Source organism: Haliotis rubra, unplaced genomic scaffold (assembly GCF_003918875.1).
Source record: "Haliotis rubra isolate DU_JTF1 unplaced genomic scaffold, ASM391887v1 Scf221, whole genome shotgun sequence".
Classification (NCBI taxonomy): Eukaryota; Metazoa; Mollusca; class Gastropoda; order Lepetellida; family Haliotidae; genus Haliotis; species Haliotis rubra.
Genome location: NW_025766237.1, coordinates 1362919 through 1386741, shown reverse-complemented (window position 1 = coordinate 1386741; position 23823 = coordinate 1362919). Strand labels below are relative to the sequence as shown.

The following is a 23823-nucleotide window of genomic DNA, read 5'->3' as shown; positions in this document are numbered from 1 at the left end:
TCACTTTCTTATTATTCGTAAAATTCAACAGATACCTCCCTTCCATTTCAACACACATTCCATTTATCACAGCAAAATCACTCGTTGTATACGTAGTTTGAGACATACAGGGTGCCAACGTATAATCGTATGTGTGTATGATGATTCCGCATGCATTGCGTTGTCTTAAGCATGTTAACTATACCCTATGTAAACCACCTCCAATTAAATATCTGAAATTTCATCAAACTGCCCTGAATCACCGTGATATATATTCACAAAAGTAGAGGTATAACTGTCAGGTGTTCATTCTAATTGAGTAGGAGTGACGGTGGGTGATCAACCCACTGAGCCCATGTTCAGCAAATGCAAACACCTAAATAAACAAAGATAAGAGAGATAATTCCCAGGTAGATATAGTGGGAAGCATTAACCGCCTGACAGACACAGGGTCTCCTCAGTAGAAGGCAAAGAACGAGCCGGTAAGCTGGCTAAACTCTATTATTCATTTATTTCAATGGGCTGAGTACATGTATGTTACCAAACATTCAGTTACGTTATGTACAGTTTAAAATGTTAATCTGAGCATGTTATCAAGGTTAAGTATTTCCAAACGTAATGCAAAATGGTGACAATAAGGTCACGATGTGCATTAGGCACATGCTGAGTTTTCATTGTTGAGAACATTCAATTGTCCTTCTTTGTGACCTCTTTTCCTGTGACTATAACCCTTGATATTCAAATAATTCAATTAATCTGATTAATTCATCAGGTTGAACATTTGCAATAGAATATTTCCTAAAAATTTAAAATCTGAACTTAAAACGTCAGCGCCAGACAATTATCTAGAATATCTCCCGAAGCATGTTCCAGTTCGCGTCAACGTAAAATAGCGGAGAAACATTATCTGAATGAATCACTGAAATCCGTGATGACAAGTGCTCGCAAACACGATAAGCATACCTTGCCCTACGGTGGCAGCCGTGAAAACACAATGTGCATATAAAGTAAGTATAAATTTGCTGTTGCATTACGCAAACCAAACTTTCCAGAATCACAGAATATTTTCTAAAAATTCAAAATCTGAAAAAAACATTATCTGAATGGATCACTGAAATCAGGGATGACAATTTTTTGGACAAAGGAAAAGTATACCCTGCGCTGAGGTGGCAGCTGAAAAAACACAATGTGCATGGTTAAGTAAATATATGTTTGTAAAAATACATTCATTCTTCTGTTTTCAACGTTAAAACTAGTCCTCAATTCATCTCTCTGGTCTTGCTTAAAGGATCCAAACTCCGATCTGTTCAGCAAATAATAGAAACGATATGGTATCGTGTAAAGTAAGGTATACTGCAGTAACAGAAGGTTATGATCCCAGCGCTGATAAGACTTGTGCATGTACAATCAGTTTATATATCAGATTACAGAGAAAACTGGTACGATGCTGACATGGCTGACAAGTCATCTGTTCTTTTGTTATAGGAGACCAACAGTTTATTTATTTTGAATTTAGGTATTGTTCCAGGAAATATAGGAAAAAAGCTTCATCTTTTCTGGCACAATTTTTAACAGTTGCAGGAATATGAAACAGGCGCTACAATGTTCATTCTCGATCACTATCACATCATTCAAAGTCCATCGGTTTTAATGGCTGCGTAATGTGTTGGTTGAATTTTTTGTTTAACGACACACTCGGCAAAATTAAAGCGATATGACGGCTGTCTGAAATAATATTGTCTGAACAAGGCAAATCAAGCTAATTTGTCACTTGGGATACGACGAAATGATCATGTTACTCGTCTTTTATGACACCATGGTTGCCTGACCCAAGTCCTAACCTAGATCTTCACAGCCACCTTAACCTGTCAGTGACATAACTTGACATGACAATTCAGGTCAGAGACAGCAATCGTGAAAGGGGCTAACAGCTAGAAAGATCTATTCTCTGTTTTTGTGAAGTTGTTCTTTTATCACTGCACATCGACCCTAACCTTCATGCACCATAGATACTGCTGTTTTTGGTTCCTTAAATAAAGGCTGCCTTATCGTGTAAACATCCGGTTCTAGTTAGATAACAACCACGAGTGTATTATTGAATTTACAATTTGTCTAGCTGGATCCTCTGTCTGTGAAAATACCCCTAAAACATTGGTGCTATATTCAATACCACCCTGTCTTATAATGTTTGGAATTTATTGTTACTTATCTGTTTTCAATTTTCAGTTTCACCATGCTGTGGCTTCTGTTTGTAGTCGGAATAGGATTTACCACGGCCGACAGGTTCGTTTGTTTGTTGTCTAATGCCACATACTCAGCAATATTCGAGCTGCACGGGGGCGGTCTGTGAATAATCCAGTTGCCACAATACGATTAGTGATTGACATCATGAGCAAGTGGGATATGATGACATGCATCAACCAAGTCAGGAAGGCCATCCCCTTAACTTTTAATCGAGTTAATGGTTTTAATTGGCGCATGTTCATTAATGGGTGTGACCACTTTCTGTTGAATATCAATAAATGTTTGAATTTGATGTTAACTGACATAGAAACATTAATTCATCAAACCGAATTTAGTCTGATTCATGTGTTTCAAGAGCAGTGTCATTATAATGCGTCAGCTCCAAAGAATGATCAGTCTCTGTTGACAACATAGTTCACTTTCACTGCTCTTCTAGTTCCGGAGGCTCGTATCTCATCACGTCCTCCAAGTATCTGCAACGTGGAATGCCATTCAACGTCAGCATCGACATCCTCAACACTACCAACACCGTCCATGTACAAGTGGAGCTGCAACGCATATGGAACAACTACACCAACTCTTTCAGGATCCCTGTTATAATGGCCAAAGGCGACTTTACTATAGGTGAGACATTATACAGAGTTAACTGTGGTCTAGTCTAGTGTGGCACTGCAAACTGTCCTTTGAAGCAAAACTGGCTTAAGATGTGACATCATGTCATGGCTTGTTTCTTCACACTTTTGTTAATTATCGGTGGTGTGTTGTCTGTTGAACACATCTCTCATTAGAGGGCATTGCCCTTATAAAATTGAAACTTTACACACTTGTTCAAACCAGTATTGAAACTCACATTTACTAAGAGGTTCTAACGAATGTGAAAGCATGTTTGTAGTGAGTGTTATGTTTTTCAAATTCCCATGTAGTCATCCATACAGGTTTTAGAGAATTCAGTGAACCCCAAACTGAATATTCATTAGGTGCTACTTTCTTCCGAGGAATGTGGAGACAGATTCTGAAATTGAGTTTCATTTTCACAAGTGAAGATTGTGCATTCAATGGCGCGGTGAGACTGCATTGAGGCCTTGCATGTCTTCGAGAACTCGTAGTGGCACATTTCATTGTTATTAATATTACAAACAGGAACAAAATGTAAACAATATGTTGAGGAAAGGCTTTGCAGTGAAACTTGTACCACATGCTCTTTTGCATCCTCGTGTCCCATTTTAACCATATTGATTACAATATAGAATAGGATTCACAACGAGTTATGTAGCCAGTATGATGACCAAATTGAAACTGCTGGACATTCTGTCATTGTCCTAATGTAAGCTCCCTCTGGACAGATCAAAAAACTAAAATAATTGTTCAACTAGATTTAAAGTGTGTACTCGTGGGATCCGCAATACCAAATACTGAATCTGTTAACATGTTGGTAATTTTTAGAATCATAACAAAATGTATTTAACCATTACTCTGCAATTCTCTCGACAGCATACATTTCTCTTGAAACTAACTAACTGAAAAAACAATACTCAGCACTTCTACCATCATTGCATTTCAGGAACGACAGGGACCATATCACTGAATGTAAGTATATAAGATCAGTCAGTGCTGATTCAGTCGATGAAACAATCAAACAACCACGCGATGTTACACAATTAATTATGGTATTCTAAAATGATCTAACTTTCAACTCAGTATCATTTACTGCAAAGGATTACAATCGCAACACAAGTGTAAAGATACTTTGATATAAAGGAGTGATTTTATCAATATAGTGATACTAGAGATTAAGCTTATACAAGTGAAAAATAATCTCGATGCAGTGTAATACAGTTGCAACAATATTTTTACAATGAACATCACTTCCACATAACAATTTCTGTATATTCATTGTTCATATGATCCTATTATTATTCATCTTCACAATTCTTTACGTACAGAATAATCAGTATGTTTTGTAATCAGGTGCCACGGGACATCACTGATGGAAGTTACCGTCTCCATGTCCGAGGTAGCGGGGCTCTGCAGTTTGAACGAGAAACGTCCCTCGTCCTCCGTTCCAAGTATATTTCTGTCATGGTACAGACTGACAAGGCCATGTACAAGCCAGGACAGATGGGTGAGCTGTAAATGGATATCAGCTTATGTCACGATAAAGTAATCAGTTTCTTTGCTTGTAACCTTCTTTTGAGCCGTTTTACTTTGAAGAAGACATTTTACCTGAATTACACAGTGTAACTGGCAAATCCTTCGTTTTGCCTTGGCTTCGTTTTGGATGGGTGACATATGGGTGAGCTGAAAATGGATGTGAATTTAGGCCATAATAAAGTCATCTGTTTCTTTGCTTTTTTTACTCATCTTAAGCCATTATTCTTTAAAGAAGGCATTTTACCCGAATTAAAAGGTGTAACTGTCGAATACTTCGGTTTGCCCTGCCTTTATGTTTGGATTACACTTTCTCAGTAAAGTACAATTCTAGTACTTTTATTGGTTTGAGTTCCATCCAGGATTCGAACCGAGACACTCAGAGTCAGGGACCTAATCGCCAGCACATAAAGTCAGCCGTCTAAACAAAATCCAGTAAATCCATCACAGGAAGCTTCGGTGGCTGAGTGTGTAACTTGTGTTACATTTGACCACTTCCTAAACGGCTTTGTGTATTCATTAATAAGAATGTTTTTTACCTGAATCAATGATTAATCTGTCTCTTCTGCAGTTCATTTCCGAGCGTTTGGTGTCTATCCAAGTTTGCAAGTGTACATGGGGACTTTCAACATAGCCCTTGTTGTAAGAATAGAGTACAATATAATATCTGTCATATTAGTATAAACATGCAATATAAGTAAACAAACTGCATTACTATAACTAAATACCATAACATGCTATTTGTTTTGGGACATTCAGGAAGAGTTCAAAATATAAAATAATTTCAGGGAACTGTAAGTGCATATTCCTTTGTTTATCCATAAGAACATTTACAGTGATATTCTGTGTATAGAGCTTTGGTATATTCTACAGGATCCAAACAACAACATCCTGAAGGAGTGGACGGCTCTCCATGAATCTTCTGGAGTTGTGGCTGGGGAGTTCCAGTTGGCAGATAAGACTGTTCTGGGAGATTGGGCTCTACGAGTCTCACCAGCGGTTGGTTATATTCATTGATCTTTAGAAAAATGTTTCTATCTTAGAATTATTTTTGCAACACTAGCCCTGGCTCTACGAGTTTCAGCAGCTGTTGCTTTGATATATTAATGATTTTGTTTATAAACAATACAAAGGTTTATTTTTTTAAGCACGTAGGACTTTGTGACTGGTCACTTTTGTAGTGATTGGTCCTTTCAAAAATCTGAAACCTTCTCAGTTCGATTCTTAAAGTTCATCCCTGTAACCTTATAATATACAATCCCCCAAACACCGAAACATTAAGTTTGGCCGCAGTATCCTAGAATAGCTGTTTTGTCACACACTAATTCTCTGGCCGTACCTAACATGTGGACATACATGCACAACATACAGAAACTCAATGGTATTGTTCTCTGCATAAATACCCAAAACCTTTCCCTGTCATGTGTAGAATTTCAAAAAAGTGGTGTCATGACTAATAAGGGGTAAATAGTGTGAAATCAGCACTTTCAGAACTGTTTGTCTGAAGATTAGTAAATTGTATTTATAGGTCCTCTCAAACATATTTTGAAAGACCCTTGAGGTGTCAGATATTTAATTCTGAAGGCTTTCTTGGTCATGTAGATCCCAGAACCAGTGGCTGATATTGAAATGCGTTGTCAACAGAACTTTAAAGATGAAAAGACTCTTCAGATGATCATACATGACTACTTAAGTGTCAGCAATTCGTCACATTTTTGAAAATGATATTCATGGACATGAAGAATTTTTGTTAACTTTCTTTGTTATTATATTACATATTTGTGAAGATTCGTGTTAGAATTGTTTTTCAGCATCTCCCGCTTGTTGTATGAGGCGAATAACGGGATCAGATGATCAGACTCGCTGACTTGGTTTACTCATGTCATTGTATCCCATTTGTGAAGATCGATGCTCACGATGTGAACCACTGGATTGTCTAGTCCAGACAGTATTATTTACAGAAAGCCTTCATATTGCACGGATACTGCTGTGTGCGTCGCTAAACATATATGTACAAGCCTCGAAAATTACATTCATATCAAAACTGTCTTCTTTTATTCAGGACCAAGTAAGCGTGACCTCTAAAACTTTTACAGTTGCTGAATACCGTAAGTATGACTGTATTGTTCTCTTCTGTTCTCACTTTTATTTAGAACTACATGTAATAATTAATTGGGGTACAGGTCAGACAGGTAACACGAAGATCCCTTGATCTTCAGATCAAAGCATATGTCCATTGATGTTTATCTCCAGTTCAGGCGTCAGAATATAACGGAGGATCACTGGATTGTCTGGTTCAGACCGGATTTGTTTAAAAACAACATCATACAGCTGTAATACAGCTGAACAAATATCTGCTCATGATATAGTCACAATTGTACAATCGACTCTGCTTTTCGCAAAGATTTCTTATTAACATGGAAAGAGTTTTGTCGCTTCTATTTGAAAAACGAAACTTTCCTATATTTAAGCAGGTAGTCAAATAAGAGATTACCACCGACAGGCAAATTGATCAGACCATTTCTTGTTTTAGAACTGCCCCGCTTTGAAGTCAAAGTTGATCTGCCTTCGTTCTCCCTGACCTCCGATACAAAGCTGTCTGGAACAGTAAAAGCAAAGTGAGACATTTTATCATATCAGTACTTTAATTTCACATCTCTCACAGTACAACATAAAATGGTTGCGCATTGCTCCGTATAACCTTGGTTATTGACGCGCTTAATCTTGCATACCAGTTACATTTCTAGACTGAAATACTGATATATGTATTCGTCTTCTAGATACACCTTCGGAAAGCCAGTGAAGGGTATGGTGGAGTTACATACATACATGAACATCGCAAACGACTACTGTGGAAGACCGCCAAAATATGTTGAACTGGCATTTCCCGTAGGTTGACAAACTATAAAACTACCCATATCCATATGTTAATGAAAGACCTGAATGATCGAGTTTGCTTGTGATACAGAGTATGTATATCATATTCTTCAGTTGAAAATATATTTCTTGTAATGAATAAGAAAAGGATAACATTGTAGTTATATTCGGATGAATTGTCAAAATACCTGCACAACTGATTATTGTATTTTCAAACGCATCTAACTAGTGCACACATCTTCCCTGTAGAGAAAGGCCAATACCAGTCTCAAATGTTTTGTCCACAAGACAGATTCATGAATCATATTTTGTGTTTGTTTCAAAATCAACAGATTGATGGGGAAGCCAAATTTGACATTCCTGTTTCCGACATCAAGCGTCTCCAGAGCAATCTAAATGAACAAACCGTCGTTGTTGTCGCCATCGTGAAGGAGGAGTTGACGGGCGTGAGGCTGAACGGGTCCAATTCTGTGAAATACCACCAATATCCCTACAAGATTGAAGTCCTCAATTCAAGTCCAAAAACATTCTCACCCAAACTTCCATATACAGCATATGTGAGTTGAAATTTAATAACACACTTAAATAAATAAACGTTTTTGTCATGAAAACCTTTGAATGGTTTTACACATAGATGTATGTTATACAATATATTATATGGATTTAGCTCTCATTTAAATGTTCACATTACATATAACAGATCAAGGTGTCCCAACAAGATGGCCGCCCTGTGACCGACCTCAGCAGCCCTGTTGGAGTGTACACCTGTGTCACATACCGTATTGTCCAAGATGACCAGTCCGAGTTCTCCTGCTCATCCTTCACCGGCAACTACGGCCTGCCACCGAAAAACTACACCATTCCTGCCTCCGGCATCATCCCCGTGGACATGCGCATCCCTGAGAACACCACTAGTATCAGCGTCAAGGTGAAAACATAACAAAAAAAGTATTTGTCTGATATGCTTGGATTCTGTATTGAATTGATTAGCCAAACCCGGTAACTAACACTATGCTGCATTTGACTGTTAACAATTGTATGAAATGAATGAAAAATTCTTATTCTTATTCTTATTCTTATTGCTTGAATTACTTGTGCTTATAGACAACGCGTTTGCGAACACAGTGCAAAGGTAAAAGTAGCTTATTAATTTCTCCAGTAGTTGAACGTTACATATTTGATGTTTTCTGTGATCGCCCTAAGGACCAAAAACGTTCACAACAATATTCAATCCAGGTCCACTACAATGAGATATCCGACACTCTGACTGTCCAGCAGAAGACCTCCTTCAGTGGTAACTTCGTGCAGCTCAAACTCACCAACAAGGGACTCAGGGTAGGCAAGATTGCACAATAAGTATGGGTGGATGTTTTGTGTGACATACGAAGTTGGAAGGGATTACTATCCAACATGTTTCACTAAGGCTTGATTAATTACTGTTCGCAGTTATTGTCCCTATTTCCTCGACAACATGTAACATGTTGACATATGCAATATTGCTGAAACTCTTGGTGTTTCAGGCGGGTCAGACAGCTATGTTCAGCATTGAGTTGACAGAAGATGTACCCTTCATAACATACCAGGTAATCTCCTCAATTATTTTACCCTGAATGGAGAAAAATGAAATAAGCAATATTTGATTGATTGAGCATTCAAATAATGACAGAACTTTAATGTAAACTAAAACATCAGTCATGGCCTATAAAAGATAATGTGTGCACAACATTAAAATTAAGTATGTAACAAGGAACTACACAAGACGTTCATGATATTTATCATGTGGACATAATTCAATTATATATTCATATCTAATACATTGTATATATGACAACATATCGGTAGCTAAATTCAGGTTGTTGATCTGCTATCCGTTTCCATGAGTCTCATTCACAGGTGGTACTTATTACAGGATAACAAATACTATTGTCTTTATAGGTGTTATCCAGGGGTACTGTTGACATCACTGACCAAGTCACTGTTAGCGGCCAGAACCCTGTTCACTTCAATGTCCCCATCACTGCAACAATGGCCCCAGAAGCTCACATCATCGCGTACTACGTCAAGACATCAGGGGAGGTTGTTGCTGACAGTCTTAGTTTCAGTGTTGACGACGTCTTTGACAACAAGGTAAAATGTAGTTATTTAAATATTAGTCAGATGAACAATGGGTGATGAGTCGATCATGAAGTATAATATACTTTCCACTTCACCACTTCAAGGTTTACTAATATTTTATTTCAGGTGTCTGTTGACTTCAGTAGGAACGACTCTAAGCCTCATGACAACATTGATGTCTTGGTTAGCGCTGATCCAATGTCATCTGTCAATGTCCTTGCTGTCGACCAAAGTGTTCTCCTTCTCAAGTCCGGCAACGACATATCCACAGAGCAGGTTAGAGCACCTCTGTTTTCACATTTACAATCGGAAGAGGTTAAAAGAATGGTTATTGTCCCAGATATACAAATACTAGTAAGATATATTCTACAATATAAGATATATATTTCGAAATAAATCATATTTGTATTTATGGAAGAACACTTTAAAACCAAGCTAGAAAACATCATCTGTAGAAGCAAATAACTTGTTCAGATTTAACAATCACATTGTTTCTTCACGCGGATGAAATATTTCAAATTAGCCAGTGTTTCCATTTGGCCGATGTCAGCTCAGTGTGCTGATAAATGTTTCTCAGTGTTTACTTAGCAGTTGTCGGATAACGGCATCTTGGGGACTTTTAGACATGGAATTAATATATTAAAGACCAATGAAGCTGACCTGTATTCTTAAACATCAATAGAAGAACGATGTTTTTATTTGACTTGCGGAGGAGAGTTCAGGACTTTTAGGGATTTGGAATGTAAATAGTTCATTAAACCATTGTATGCTTCCTTTTTCGTGTTCAGGTTCTTGATGAACTGAAGACATACAGCTCTGGACAAACTGATGGAGAATTCTCACCAGAAGTATTTGCCATTTCCAGTAGTGCTACGCTCAGCTGATGTATTCTCGGTAGGTGACATTGTCTACAAACATCCTCGACATGTTTGTTTACATTTTCCTCTTCATTTTGTCTCATCACGTGATTTTCTCCTGTATGTAGTTTCGTCAATATGTTACAAATCGTTGATGGTTACAAAATTCCTGTACATCTTGAAATTACATTGGACAGATTTTGCATAGGCTCATCTGTGTTCACTCACCCAAAACAATCTGGATACATGTATTTAAATGTTTGAGAGGCAATTACAGTATGATAAGTCTGATTATGCGACGTGAAAACATCAACAATATGGCAAGTTTCTATTTATTAGATTCATTACAAATATTGTCTGTAAGCTGTTAGAAACATTCATTGAAGAATACCATATTTATGTCTGTCTCTCCTCAGGACGCAGGGCTCAATGTACTCACTGATGCTAAGTACTTCAGTACCTACCACAACGGGTATTATGAGTTTGGTAAGTATGTTTCATCATTTATGTGTGCACAGTCAATCAATCATAATCAATTTTGAAAAGACAAACACGATGAATAAGCAGGCTTGTTCAGTAATTACAACAGAGAAACTCAAAAGTTAAATACAACTTTAACGACTCACAGATATGCAATCAGAAAGAATTAGTATTTAGTTGAGGAAACGTTAACACATTAAAGTTTGAGACTTTAGTTATGTGCCATGACATATCCTTGAGTCGACGTTGTTTCTCCATATTTTGTTTGTGTTGTTTTATGCTGCAGTCACCAATGTTTTAAACGACCACAGCGCCCTGCAGATAAATAAAGCTGACCTTGTCAAACCAGAAATCATTTGATGTTCAGTATATCAATACATTACATTGTCTGATTCATATTGGCAGGTACAACTATGGCACCACAATTTGCATTCTGTAAGTGTGATATATTTCGATATTATTAAATAAATATGTAAACTCCTTCAATATATACATCATTATTAGGACCTAGTTCAGGACAACTACTACAAACTGAAAGCACACATCATCTGACATTTATTGAGAAACCATCTGAAATGCTGGACTTTCTCATTGAAACCATCTCTGTAAGGTTTAAGTGTTAAAGGTTCTGGGCTAGAAGTGGGCTTTGTCATCGGCACAACTGCGTTCCACTTCCACTTTTTCTTCTTGCATAGAAGTGTTTGCTCTGTTTGTACGTGAAGTCAGTTTGGCCGAAAGGTTTAACTCATGTTTTCCATCTAGCGATGATTTGATGTACACCGATGACTGTGGGAGCTCATGGGATCAATCCTAACATCGATTTACCTACTTGAAAATATACTAAATATACTCTTCAAAAAGGAGGGGAACTTCATTTTTTATTTATGACTGAAAACATTTAGACATATATCTGAGTCAGTCATTGTGGTATGATAATAATGAATGTTCTGAAAGTGCATCACCACTTGCACTTCCTTATGACCACAGTTGTTTGTACAGTAATCACTCTTGAAAGATGATCGGTGTATGACGTGAAATTTGCATGTGTACGATTTTCATTTTCAAACAAGAAACAAACACTAAAAACTGTGTGATGCAAAATGCTTGTCAAAATTATTGCTCTACAGTGATTAATCGACCTTCTTGAAAACAAGAATGACACCCCATGCACGTATATGGGGCTACTGCGTTGTGCGCGTGCATCCCATGCGTTGTGTTTAGGGGTGGTGAAACGGTGGTGCGTTCATAAGATATCTGTCTTTGAAAAGTTTGTTAACGCTTATGCTTCTAAACCAAAATGAAAGTTCAGGTTCCCCTACTTTTCTTTTAAGAGTATATATACATGAGACCACTAAGACCACAAAGTCTGGTTCATAGTTATACCTATGCGTAAATAATCAGAATGACAAAGGCACTCCACAAAACAAGGGAGGACTTTCTCTCCATAAAGTCTCCCAACTTCTAAATGATTCTCAAACTGATGCATCATACACTATTTGAATCTGTGTATTTTCATTGAAGCAATGAGACCAAACAGCGGGATGGGGGAGCTCTACAAAGTCAGAGTGTCAAGAAGGTGGAGAGGGTGGAGAGGGTCAGACAAGAATTCCCAGAAACATGGCTCTGGATCAACAAGACCGTCGGGTAAGAAATTGTTATGAAAACTCGTCAAACGTCTTGACACCCCTATCAGGACATCTTATACATTCGGATCATTAAACCAGTACACAATAATTTTTTGTTCACTAGGTTATGTATTTGTTATGCATATGTACGGCATATTTAATACAACAAGCTTTTGCTGTCTGCATTCCAATCAAAGAAGGTTGTTTCGAAACCTTTGCTGTTATTGTGGACATGTGGAGGACATTTCCAAATATGACGCAACAGGGACAAAACATTGCCCCTTTCTACTTGTATCTTGTATGTGTTTTCAGATGAACACTTAATTTGTTTTCACATGGACATTTTACGGATGCCACATGTCCGTCTTTTTATATCTAAAATCAGCTTGTTGTCTGTCTGTCCAGAGCTGACGGTAAAGCCACCATCAGTAGCACTGTGCCTGACACTATCACCTCCTGGATCGCCAGCGCCTTTGCTGTCAACTCCGCTACTGGTCTTGGTGTGGCCCCGTCTACCACAAAGGTGCAATGATAAGTTTATACTTATCCTCCCCTCAAAACCACAATATTTCTAAAGTTATGCTGTTTGTGCAGAAAATGTAATTAAAAGTTAATACGATTGAGCATCTGATGAGTTCTTTTTTCCTGAACTCTTGAACTCCAATGCTCAGTTCATTACAAATGTCCAGTTGAACTTTTTCTAGTGTCATGTTCCATTTTAGGTGGGTGTTATGTTAAAAATGTTCAATGTTTCAGCTCTCCAAAAGGTGCCAGATTGTCCAAACGTAGAAAAACGTAATGAACAATATCCATCGCCCAACTTAGACATTCATTTTTTTCAGCTGCGTGTCTTCAGTCCCTTCTTCGTGAGCTTGTCCATGCCTACCTCGGTGTTACGTGGAGAACAGGTCGTCATTCAAACCAGTATCTTCAACTACCTGCCAAGTGACGTGGACGTGAGTGTATCTGTGGCTATCCTTACATTACCGATACAAATATGGATATTGGTGCAACTATTTCCACTACCTTGAGCGTTATGGTATCTGTTAAGTTGACTGAATCATGACAGCTGTTTATGGTTCCCATTGTCCACAGCAGGACACGTCTCAGAAGAGCACTTTCAGAATGCATAAAATAAAACATCTTCCATCTTAGTTATCCCGGTTCTGAACAGTTTTTTACCAAAACAGTTTGACAGAGTCGACGTCATCACTTGAATCAGTTGCATCGGAGAACTACGGATTAGTTCTAATAGTTTTAAAAGTTCATCAAGAAGTATTAAATTAATTTACTTCGCACAGATAATCTGTAACGCCTCGTAGCTCGTATGTTCCCTAAAAGGAACTTGGAAAACATCAGTAACGCTTAATATCAGGTATATGTTCAATAGGTTGTAGTGTCTTTGCCTACGTCTTCGGACTACGTCAACGTGGTGGTTGACAGTTCCGGTAAAACTAACAAGGAATCAAAGGACCAGACTCAATATGTCACAGTAAGTATTGTTTGGAATTAACTTTCACTCTTTAGCATTCAAGGTGTTCGATAGGTCACTGAACGGGTATTTACATTTGATCTGAAGAGGGTCATTAGTCAATGTTGCAATGAATAAGACTGGACAAATAATATTTCGGACCCATTTTCATATTAATCATTGTCTGTCCGACTTCAACAGAATATCAGTTGCGAACCCGAAATAAAGTGTCTGGACTAGAATGGTAATATATGCATAGTGTCAGTTTGGGACCGTACATTGTTTGGGCAATATTGAGAGTGATCCGGGTTAGTCAGAGTCAGATTTAGACAGATTCAACAGTCATTGTCATACCAGTGCTAATGCCTTTATCTGCACACATTCCCACAATATATCATTCTGTCCTCAAGGTTAAATCCAACGAGCCCCAGACTGTGTACTTCCCCATCATTCCATCATCTCTGGGAGCTATCGACATCGAGGTGTCAGCACGAACAACTCTAGCTGCTGATGCTGTCAGGAGACAGCTCAATGTCCAGGTAATGACTTGGTTTACTACCGATGCATACCTAATAGGGCTCATTTCTCACAACTGAGAACTCATGATTCGCTCTTGTTGGTTATTTTGACAAAGATGAGGCACTGGTGATCTTTTATTACTCAGATCTGAGGTTACAATTAGGTGAAACTTGGTTTGACGTCGCTTGTAGATTATTGCACTCTGAGTCCTTGTTTCATCCAGTCAGTAACAATAAGTAACATTTTTTAAGTTGTTATGATGTTACCACTACACCACTGATATGTACATTTTAAAGTTCATAGTCTACATCTACTTTCTTATCCCAGGCGGAAGGGATCCCCAAAGAATACAACACACCTGTCTTCATTGAGCTGACACCAGGAGGCGCTGACTTCAACCAACATGTGGCACTGTCACTTCCATCAGAGGCAGTAACCGGATCAGAGAAAGTCAGAGTCAAAGTTACAGGTATTATACAGCAGAAAAAAAGCTGTAAAGAATGCAACTGATAAGTTTTATGGGTATAATGGCTTTTTTAGTGATTTTACATGGAAGTTTGTAGACGTGACAGATTAGGTTACTTAAAAAGGACATTAACCATTGCCTGTATTCCAGGTGACCTGATTGGCGCCAGTCTCGACAACCTGGAGAACCTTCTGGCTCTACCCACTGGATGTGGTGAACAGAACATGATGACTTTTGCCCCGGATGTATATATTGCTGACTACCTGTACACAACCAAGCAAATGACACCCGCCTTGGAGTCCAGGATCATGACCTATCTGGAGCTAGGTAGCTAGGCGTAAATATTTTCTCACTCTATTCTCTCAAAGTGTAACCTGGGCCTATGGCCTATATTACTTTTCTGAAATAAACCACCATTAGGCATTAGGCGTGGCTAAATGCATTGATACCGAAAGGTTTATTTGTGATCGTTATGTGTCTCCTCAAATTCCGTTTTTCAACACCTATATTACTTTCAGGCTTCCAGAGGGAGCTCACATATCAGAGACAGGATGGATCCTTCAGTCCTTTCGGAGACCGAGATGAGGCAGGACACATGTGGTGAGTTTCCCTATTCCCACATAAACTGTCCTATACCTAGTAAGTAAACAGAGACACTCCTGCAAAGCTCACTCATACCTTAGTCTAACGCATGACTGCTTCATTTTTTCAAAGGCTGACTGCATTTGTAGCACGCAGTTTCCATCAAGCCAGGCCTTACATTTTTGTGGGAAATCAGACTTTGGCGAGGTCCCTGAACTGGATGGCAGAGAGGCAGAATTTGGATGGATCCTTCAATGAGCCTGGGCTTGTGTTTGACAGACAGATGCAGGTACTGACATGATATTACGAAATATTAACATTTCTATAATGATATTTCTGACAACACACATCTCAGCTGGTCCATGTCCAGTTTCTGAAGACCATATTTCTTCTGTTTCCTCAGACTTCCAAAGCCTCGCTTACATCCGTGGTGCTGCTGGCTTTCTTGGAAAATCAAGACATTGGTGGATATGGGGTAGGTGTAGGTTTAGTAGCATATAGATTGATATGTTCTTTGACATGGGCAAAGTGTCAGTGAACTATTGCTTTTTCGTTTTTTGTCATTTCTGAAAAAGAACCAATTTAAACCTAAAGAGGGAAAGGACAGAAATGGGTTTCTGTAAGTTAAGGAGCTTTTCTAAATTTAGACATATTATTGGACATTCTGTATAAGGACATATTTCACAAATACACCTCGTTAATGTGTGTCACAAGCGGAATGTAACAATGCATTGACATGCGACAGAGAGAGTATTCAGAGCTATATGTACGTTTTATCACGGACATGTAATTATAAAATGGTCATTTGGCCGTCATTAAATTACGTACATATAAGGTTTTAAATGGAACAAAATCAGTTTGATGTTGCATAATTGTATCTTGAAACAGTGACACTACAGAGGATCCAAACCTTCTGAGTTTATCTATATGTAGCTTCTACGGTAGACACACTGAATCGCACTAGCATCAATAGAAGCATAACAAACTTGAAATTGAGCTTGAAAACATATGTTTTCATGACAGATTAATGAGTACACGCTTGGAAACGCCACTGTGAATGCCACGAAGTACCTGGAGTCAGTGGCTCCCTCTATCACGGATCCCTTCACTCTTGCCATTGTCAGCTACGCCTTGTCTGAGGCTGGCAGCTCAGTAGCGGATGTCACGTTCAACAAACTCAACGCCGCAGCTGAGGTTAAAGGTAAATTCTGGAATTGTGTCACTGATACCCACAACAATTTGAACAATAGTTTTACCAGGCTGCATACCGTATGGTTGTTTTCAAATAAAAACCGTTTGTGCAAGAGAAAAGACAGTCATGATCATCCACCGGAACTGATTAAATATACGTACCCGCCACACAATCTGCAAAGTGAGATCCAGTGACACCATAATGTACCCACTGTTTTTTGCTAAACCAAAAACTCAAACCAAAAGAACCCAATATGCTTCTTAGAAAACACGACTGCTGAGCACATGTATAGTGGTAAATCTATTTTTCCATTCTCTTACACTGGCACTTAATTACCAGGTACTCTGAAACACTGGACGGAACCAACAACCGCCTCCTCAACTTACTATACAAACTGGACACCTCCACACACACGCGCCCAGCCCATTGACATTCAGACAACAGCGTATGGTCTTCTGGCATCCTCGGCACGCGGTGATCTCAGAGGAGGTCTTCCAATAACCAATTGGCTGACCTCACAGAGGAACCCATATGGCGGCTTTTCTTCAACGCAGGTCAGTGTTCAATCGGTTAAAGGATTTGTAGCCTTTAGCAGGACTAACCAAAGTCAATTCATAATACAATTTTTATTAAGATATCCTCGGTTTGTCGAACACGATGTCCTAATTTGATATAAACTGTAATCAGTTCATATTGTATGGTTATATCAAGGAATTCAATTTTTACTCTACTGATCCTCATGTATCACAGGACACAATGGTCGCACTTCACGCCCTAACTGACTATGCCCGACGTGCACATGCTTCCGGTTTCCAAGTTGAGGTTGACATCAAGAGCGGAAGTGACAACCAGCATATATCTGTGACTGACAGCAGCGCACTCGTTTTGCAATCAAGAGAGGTAGATTCAAAACCGGGATATATGTATAATGTTAAAGAGGTGACATATAAAGGTGTTGTTCTAATCCAAATTGTAATGGATTTGTACTCAATAAATTGTGAAAGAGACTTAACTTTGCATTTATGCTGCGTATTATACTCTGAAGCTCGTTCCTTAAAATTATACCTTATGGTTTGTTCCAGCTGACGAAATTCCCAAAGGACGTGTCTATTACGGCTACTGGTAAAGGTGTTGCATATGCCGATGTAAGTATAAGCAATGGCTTAAGCACAGTACTCTGACTACAAGTAAGTGAATGAATGAATCTGATTACTCGAATACTGAATAACAGATAGATCAAATACGTGAGCAAATCCTTTGAACAATAAATGGTGTATCTCAATACTGACTGTATGCCTTTCCATTCCAGGTGGATGTGTTCTTCAACGTTGATGCTGAAATCGGTGACCCATCCTTTGACATTAACACTGTGCTGCTTGATGACACCATCAACAACTTCAGACTGATGACTTGCACTAAGTGAGAACACAATTAATAACACTATTTCAGTCATGTAAGTGATATCTGTTAATAATGATATCTTTTTCTGTCTTGACATGTTACAGTATTTGGATTATGAAAGTAGAACAGTGCGTTGATGGGCTTCAAACGAATTTGAAATCTATGTCATTTTGGCCAGTCTTTTCGCCTCTCATAAAATATGCGTTTATCCTCTTTTTCTCCCCTCAAGATGGCTGAAGGAGGGATCCAGTGGAATGACAGTGATGGAGATATCTATCCCATCAGGCTTTGATCCAGATATGACCTCAATGGGCAACGTTGCTGGTCTGAAGAGATTTGAAAGACGTGGTAGAAACGTGGTTGTATACTTTGATGAGGTGGGTTTGTGGAATGGAATCTAATAGAGCATGGGTTATGGTCAGTCTGTGAAATGCGTAATTTCGTGATATGACTGAGGGATATGAGTCGTTCAGTCTTGTCGTAAAATGACATCGGGGCTTTTGATTACATGAAAAGTGCTATCGTCTGTTTTTAATTTTACTTCAGTCAAAAAGCATAATCCATCTCTATTCAAATAGCTCGCTGATAACTTCAGTTAGTCTAATCCTTTTCCTTTGTACTAAAAGCAATACAACATCACTTCATGGTCAAAAGCTAGTGTTCAGTGTCTCATACCCTAAAACTATATATAGCATAGTCAACACAACAGTCACAGCTATTTGCCCATTTACACCATACGGAATTTGTTCTGACAATAACCAATATCGGGTATTCTTTTGTATTGTCGTATAATGACATCAGGGCTTATCATTACATAAAAAGTGATATCGTATGTTTTAAATAACTCCCGTCAAAAAGCTTAATCCATGTCTGTCAAATAGCTCGCTGGTTACTTCACTTAGTCTAATCCTTTCCCTTTGGCATGTGAACTTTTCCATTGTACCAAAAACAGTACCAAATCTGGACATCGCTTCATGTTTAATAGCTAGTGTTCATTGTTTCGTACTCTAAAATGTTAGTATAAAATAGTCAACACTACAGTCACAACTGTTTTCTGCTTTACGCCATATAGAATATATTTCTGAGTATAGCGAATATCGGGTATCTTTTTTATTGACGTTTTAAGTATTTTGTATGGAAAATGAAATCTAATAGTACATACACAATGTACATTCATTTTTCCAAAGATCGGCACAACGTCCATCTGCTTTGACATCCTGTCCACCAGAACCGGCATGGTGACGAACAACCAGCCCAGCTACGTCACAGTCTACGATTACTACCAGCCCAGTGAGTATGAAATTCATACGTGAAGTGTTGATAACGTCTGTAACTTTGACCCGTGTTGCTGTATGTGAATTACGCAGGAGCAATAACACAGAAATGGCCTAGCAGTTGTAAACGGATCAAAATTGCTTGTCGGTTATACGGGCATGTATCTATAACAATATATCTTATAGTTATATTTTTACTTATCAAGAGTTTGTTGCAGATATTTGACGTTATCCTTCTTTGTAGGTAACCAGGGTGCCACTTTCTACGAAACTCGCAGTCTCAAGGAAGCCACAATTTGTGATGTGTGTGACAAGTGTTGCAACCAGGTCGGTGAATGAGTTACCATTTCCGTAAATGTATATTCTATTACGTTCATGCATATGTCCTAAGTGACTTATCAAACTGCCGTTTACAGATATCAATTGCATACATGTCAGTCAATATTTTACACCTTTCCTTCTTTTGATTGTTAAACACGAATGTTATAAGGATCTCTTTTGTATCATTTGAATTATCTTTTCAGATTTGAAAACAACTGTGAAGAGGAAAAGAGAAACATTAAAAGTCTTATGCAAAATGTGAATAAATAATTCCATCAATGCTTGAGTGTTTTAGATTTTTTTTAATGATAAAGAATAAAGGGTGGAATACGGTTCAAGATTCCTCAAGTTGTATTTAGAGTGGATGTTTGAAGATTCAGAGTGACAAGGAACTATGTACATTACTGTGTAAATGACAATAGGGGTGATGTGAACGTTTCCTTGATCAACTTTCCCTTTACGTTGAGCAATATTCCAAGAGTTCCAGCCCTTAGTGTCTGCCTGTCATACATACTGAAGTAAAACTGAGCATGCTCTTTCAGCAAAGCAATATGGTAGAAATATTGAGGACATTTCGAGATTTGACAATACATATTTCTAATGCAATATTATTGGGTCACAAATCTAACATATTGGGTCACAGATATAGAATAATAACTAAATGTCTACCACAGTCTTGATTCTTGTTCTCGAGAATCCTAGCAGCAGCTATGCCTCACTGCGGCCATTTAGATCACACTATCATGTGGAACTCACTCGAGTGAATGCCACAGTCTTACACCGAAGCAGCAAACCGGAAGCATAACTAAGAGGAGGTACCTCCCAAACGCATACTCTGCGCTATAAACTCCATAATAATGAAGTTAATCAATGTGAATTCGTAATTAACAAAAACACACTCTCATAACATAAGTAATTACTTACTTATGTTATGAGAGTGTGTTTTTGTTAGAATAAATAGTACAAAGAATAAAGAAAAAGAGGACTGATGGAAATTTGAAGCCATCCGTATTGTCCTTTCATCAACCTTATTATTATTATTATTATTATTATTATGTTTTACAGATTAAAGATTGTATGCAGCAGAGAGGGTTCGGGTGATCCTGGCACAGTCAGGCTGGTAAGGTTCATCATCAGCTCAGGGCCCTTGCCCCCTCTACACGCAGCCCAGACAGCGAATGGGACTTCTCCCAGGAAACGCTGCCTAGTCGAACCCACCAAGAACTTTCCGGAGAATATGAAGGCTCCCAAACACTGCAGCCTTCTGCATTACCCAGAGTGTCAGAAGGGCTGTACTCCCGGTGGAGAACCCGGGCACTCTCCTGATCTGTGCCAAGAGATCAGGAGGTACCAAACCAAGGGCACCGAGAACAATGGGGAGCCTGACGACAGTGTACTTAGGAAGCAAGCGAGACATTTCAAAGGCGAGGTCCGCATATTTATCATGCTTTTCCTTAATCTTGTCAATCACATTCCTGTCAAAAGGGACAGAAATGTCAAAAGGGACAGAAATGTCAAATTATTATTATTATTATTATTATTATTATATTATTGTCTCCTGAAAGAGAAAACGTCTACCCACACACCTCACAATCGGTACAACAAAGACCCTTCTTTACACAATGTGGAGCTGGATTCGCACAGTCAAACTTATACCACACACACCATGAGCCAGCCGCCACCAACGCTGTTATAAGGTCTCAAAAGACATTGGTTTAACGTTCATTTTGACCTCGCAAGATACGGCCATGCCTATGAAGGATGTGCAAAGTAAAGCAGGACCAGGGATGGTTATCCGAGTTTCTATGATTTTTAAACACACTTGATGTCTGTTGGCAAACTGGCGATTTGAACGGGGCGGGCCATTCGAACATGGAGATGATCATGAGCGGTTTATCAAAATGTCGAAATCAGGAATGGTTTCCGTACTCAAGTGAATGGAGCTTCTGCGTGTGGCAAACTTTATTATTAGTATTAAGCTTTACAGACATACGATGTTTGTCTACAAGACTTTATCGTGATCTAATATTTAATATTAAGTATGGCCTTTTCTTGTTGAAAATATATTTGTCTTTCTGGGACGTTTTTAAACCTGCCTCAGTTGTAGTTAGTATGTTAGATATATGTGTAAGAAAATCAAAGCTATTTAAACGAACACAACCATGACTACATAAATAGCTATTGTAACAATTGCATCATATATTTGTTATTCTCGCCACTCTGATTAATGCACACCAAACAGAAATATCTTCTCTGACCTTTTGACACAAACTGACAGATTATTTAACTTTTTTACCAGCTTTTACACCTGAAGATCTTTGCGAACCATCTCGAAGTTTGATATGCGAGTAAATGAATGAGTGTGTTACAAAAGCACGAAGTGATACAGATAGTAGATCGGTGCGAACGTGTCAAACAGATTAATCTTCACACTGTTAACTTCGGTACTCAGACGGTGGGCCACCAGTACTTCAAGCTGAGTGTGCCAGGAAGACGACAGTATGGATTGTCATCATGTAACCCTCTAGAGTCACTCTATCAATTGGACAGTATGACAAAAGAAAGAGTAAAAACACAGATATTCCAATATTTAGATCTGCACCCATCATGGTGACCGGTCAAAAGAATATGACGAATGTTTATTTTCATCGTGCATAGTCGTAATAGGTTTTAGTGAAGCTTTCAAATCGTTAAGGGTAGACATGCGTCAATGTACACACCCATTTCACACTGCAAAATCACTCATTGCATCCGTAGTTTGAGCGATACAGGGTACCAACGCATGATCATTTGTACGTACGATGATTGTGATTGTACGAATGTATGCTGATTTTGGATACATTGCATCGTCTCAGCATGTTAAATATACTCATGTAAACTACTGACAATGAAATACCTGCAATTAAGCAAACGTTCCAGAATCACTCTGATGCATTTTTAATATATTCACTAAAGTAACTGTGTAACTGCCAGGTGTTAAGTCTAATTAAGCTTTGGTGATTGTTTGTGAACCCATATTTAGCAAATACGCCTACTTGAACAGATAAGAGAGATAATTCCCAGGTATATGTAGTGGGAAGAGATAATCGCCTGACAGACACAGTGTCTGCTAAGAATATACGCTAAAAGCGGTCCGGTAAGTTGGCGAAACACCATTATTGTTTATCTAAGCTGGCTGAGTAAATGTATATCAGCAAACATACAGTGAAGCTACGTATGGGTTCTAAATTTTATTCCGAGCATGTTGCCGAGGTTTAGTATTTCCAAACGTACCGCAAAATGGTGGCTAAAAGGTCACGTTGTACATTAGGCACGTTCTTACTTTTCATTATTGACCACATTCAAGCACCCTCCTTTGTGTCCTCTATTTTCTGTGACTATAACCCTTGATATGGAAATATTTCAATTAATGTGATTAATTCATCAAATTCGTCATTTAAACAGAATATTTTCTAACACTTCCAAATGTGTGAAACATTATCTGAAAGGATAATTGAACTCACCGATGACAAATGTCCGGACAAAGGAAAACCATGCCCTGCACTACTGTGGCAACCGCGAAATGTTCATATTAAAGTAAGTATATATTTATTATCGTACTATGCTGCACAGCAGTATTTCTGCCAGCCAATGGCAACCTGTAAACCATCGAATCTTAGTCATGAAGTGTATAAACCCGAAATACAAACACATTCATTCTTCGGTTTTCAACGTTAAAAACAGTATTCATCTTCATTTCTGTAGTTTTGTTTGAAGTTTCCAAACTGCAATTTGTTCATCAAGTAATAGTAACGGTATGGAATATTACGTAATATACACTGCACAGGCAGGAACAAAGAGCGGTGATCCCAGTGCTGATAAGGACTTGTGCATGTGCACTCTGTTCTTCAGATTACATAGAAAAAGGGCTGTCCACTCAACTGTGCTTTTGTTTTGGATTATTATGAAATATATACTGTTCCAGGAAATAGAGGTGACAATCTTTAATTTCGTTATACAATGTGTCATAGCGTATCTTTGAAGACTTTGTTTGGCAGGAATATAAAATAATCGCTACAATGTCATATGTTCTAGTCCATGGCGTTTAATGACTGTATAATGTGTTTGTTTATTTTTTGTTAAGTAATATTGAAGCTACATGGCGGCTTTCTGTAAATAATATTGTCTGAACAAAACATGTCTGATACGATGACACTTAGCCGCTTTGGACACCCAGGACTGCCAAACCAGAGTACCAGCCTGAATCTTCACAGGCACCGTAACTAGTCATTG

The 23823-nt window shown here is 38.4% G+C and overlaps 2 protein-coding genes across 4 annotated transcripts; both read left to right on the top strand.

Annotated features, from left to right (window-relative positions):
- The first annotated feature begins 379 nt into the window (after positions 1-379).
- Positions 380-12257, top strand: LOC124277423 (CD109 antigen-like). Of its 3 annotated transcripts, none has more exons than XM_046713126.1 (20): positions 380-461; positions 2206-2262; positions 2660-2847; positions 3785-3810; positions 4192-4345; positions 4943-5013; positions 5245-5370; positions 6434-6479; positions 6905-6989; positions 7152-7260; positions 7581-7694; positions 7949-8176; positions 8485-8583; positions 8769-8831; positions 9184-9375; positions 9490-9639; positions 10152-10257; positions 10637-10706; positions 11106-11135; positions 12222-12257. In XM_046713126.1, exons 2-17 carry the CDS (start codon positions 2213-2215, stop codon positions 10245-10247), a joined length of 1797 nt encoding a protein of 598 aa, XP_046569082.1. In that variant the 5' UTR covers positions 380-461; positions 2206-2212; the 3' UTR covers positions 10248-10257; positions 10637-10706; positions 11106-11135; positions 12222-12257. The 3 variants fall into 3 exon arrangements, with proteins under 3 accessions (XP_046569082.1, XP_046569081.1, XP_046569080.1); XM_046713125.1 differs by having other exon boundaries at positions 7581-7718; XM_046713124.1 differs by having other exon boundaries at positions 7581-7805.
- Positions 10619-19830, top strand: LOC124277447 (CD109 antigen-like). The gene is made up of 20 exons (XM_046713144.1): positions 10619-10692; positions 12222-12344; positions 12731-12848; positions 13168-13281; positions 13716-13817; positions 14207-14335; positions 14643-14784; positions 14932-15108; positions 15300-15381; positions 15496-15652; positions 15767-15838; positions 16387-16564; positions 16895-17109; positions 17306-17455; positions 17638-17700; positions 17865-17974; positions 18186-18333; positions 19144-19246; positions 19475-19557; positions 19755-19830. Exons 1-20 carry the CDS (start codon positions 10619-10621, stop codon positions 19758-19760), a joined length of 2346 nt encoding a protein of 781 aa, XP_046569100.1. The 3' UTR covers positions 19761-19830.
- Positions 19831-23823: the final 3993 nt, after the last annotated feature.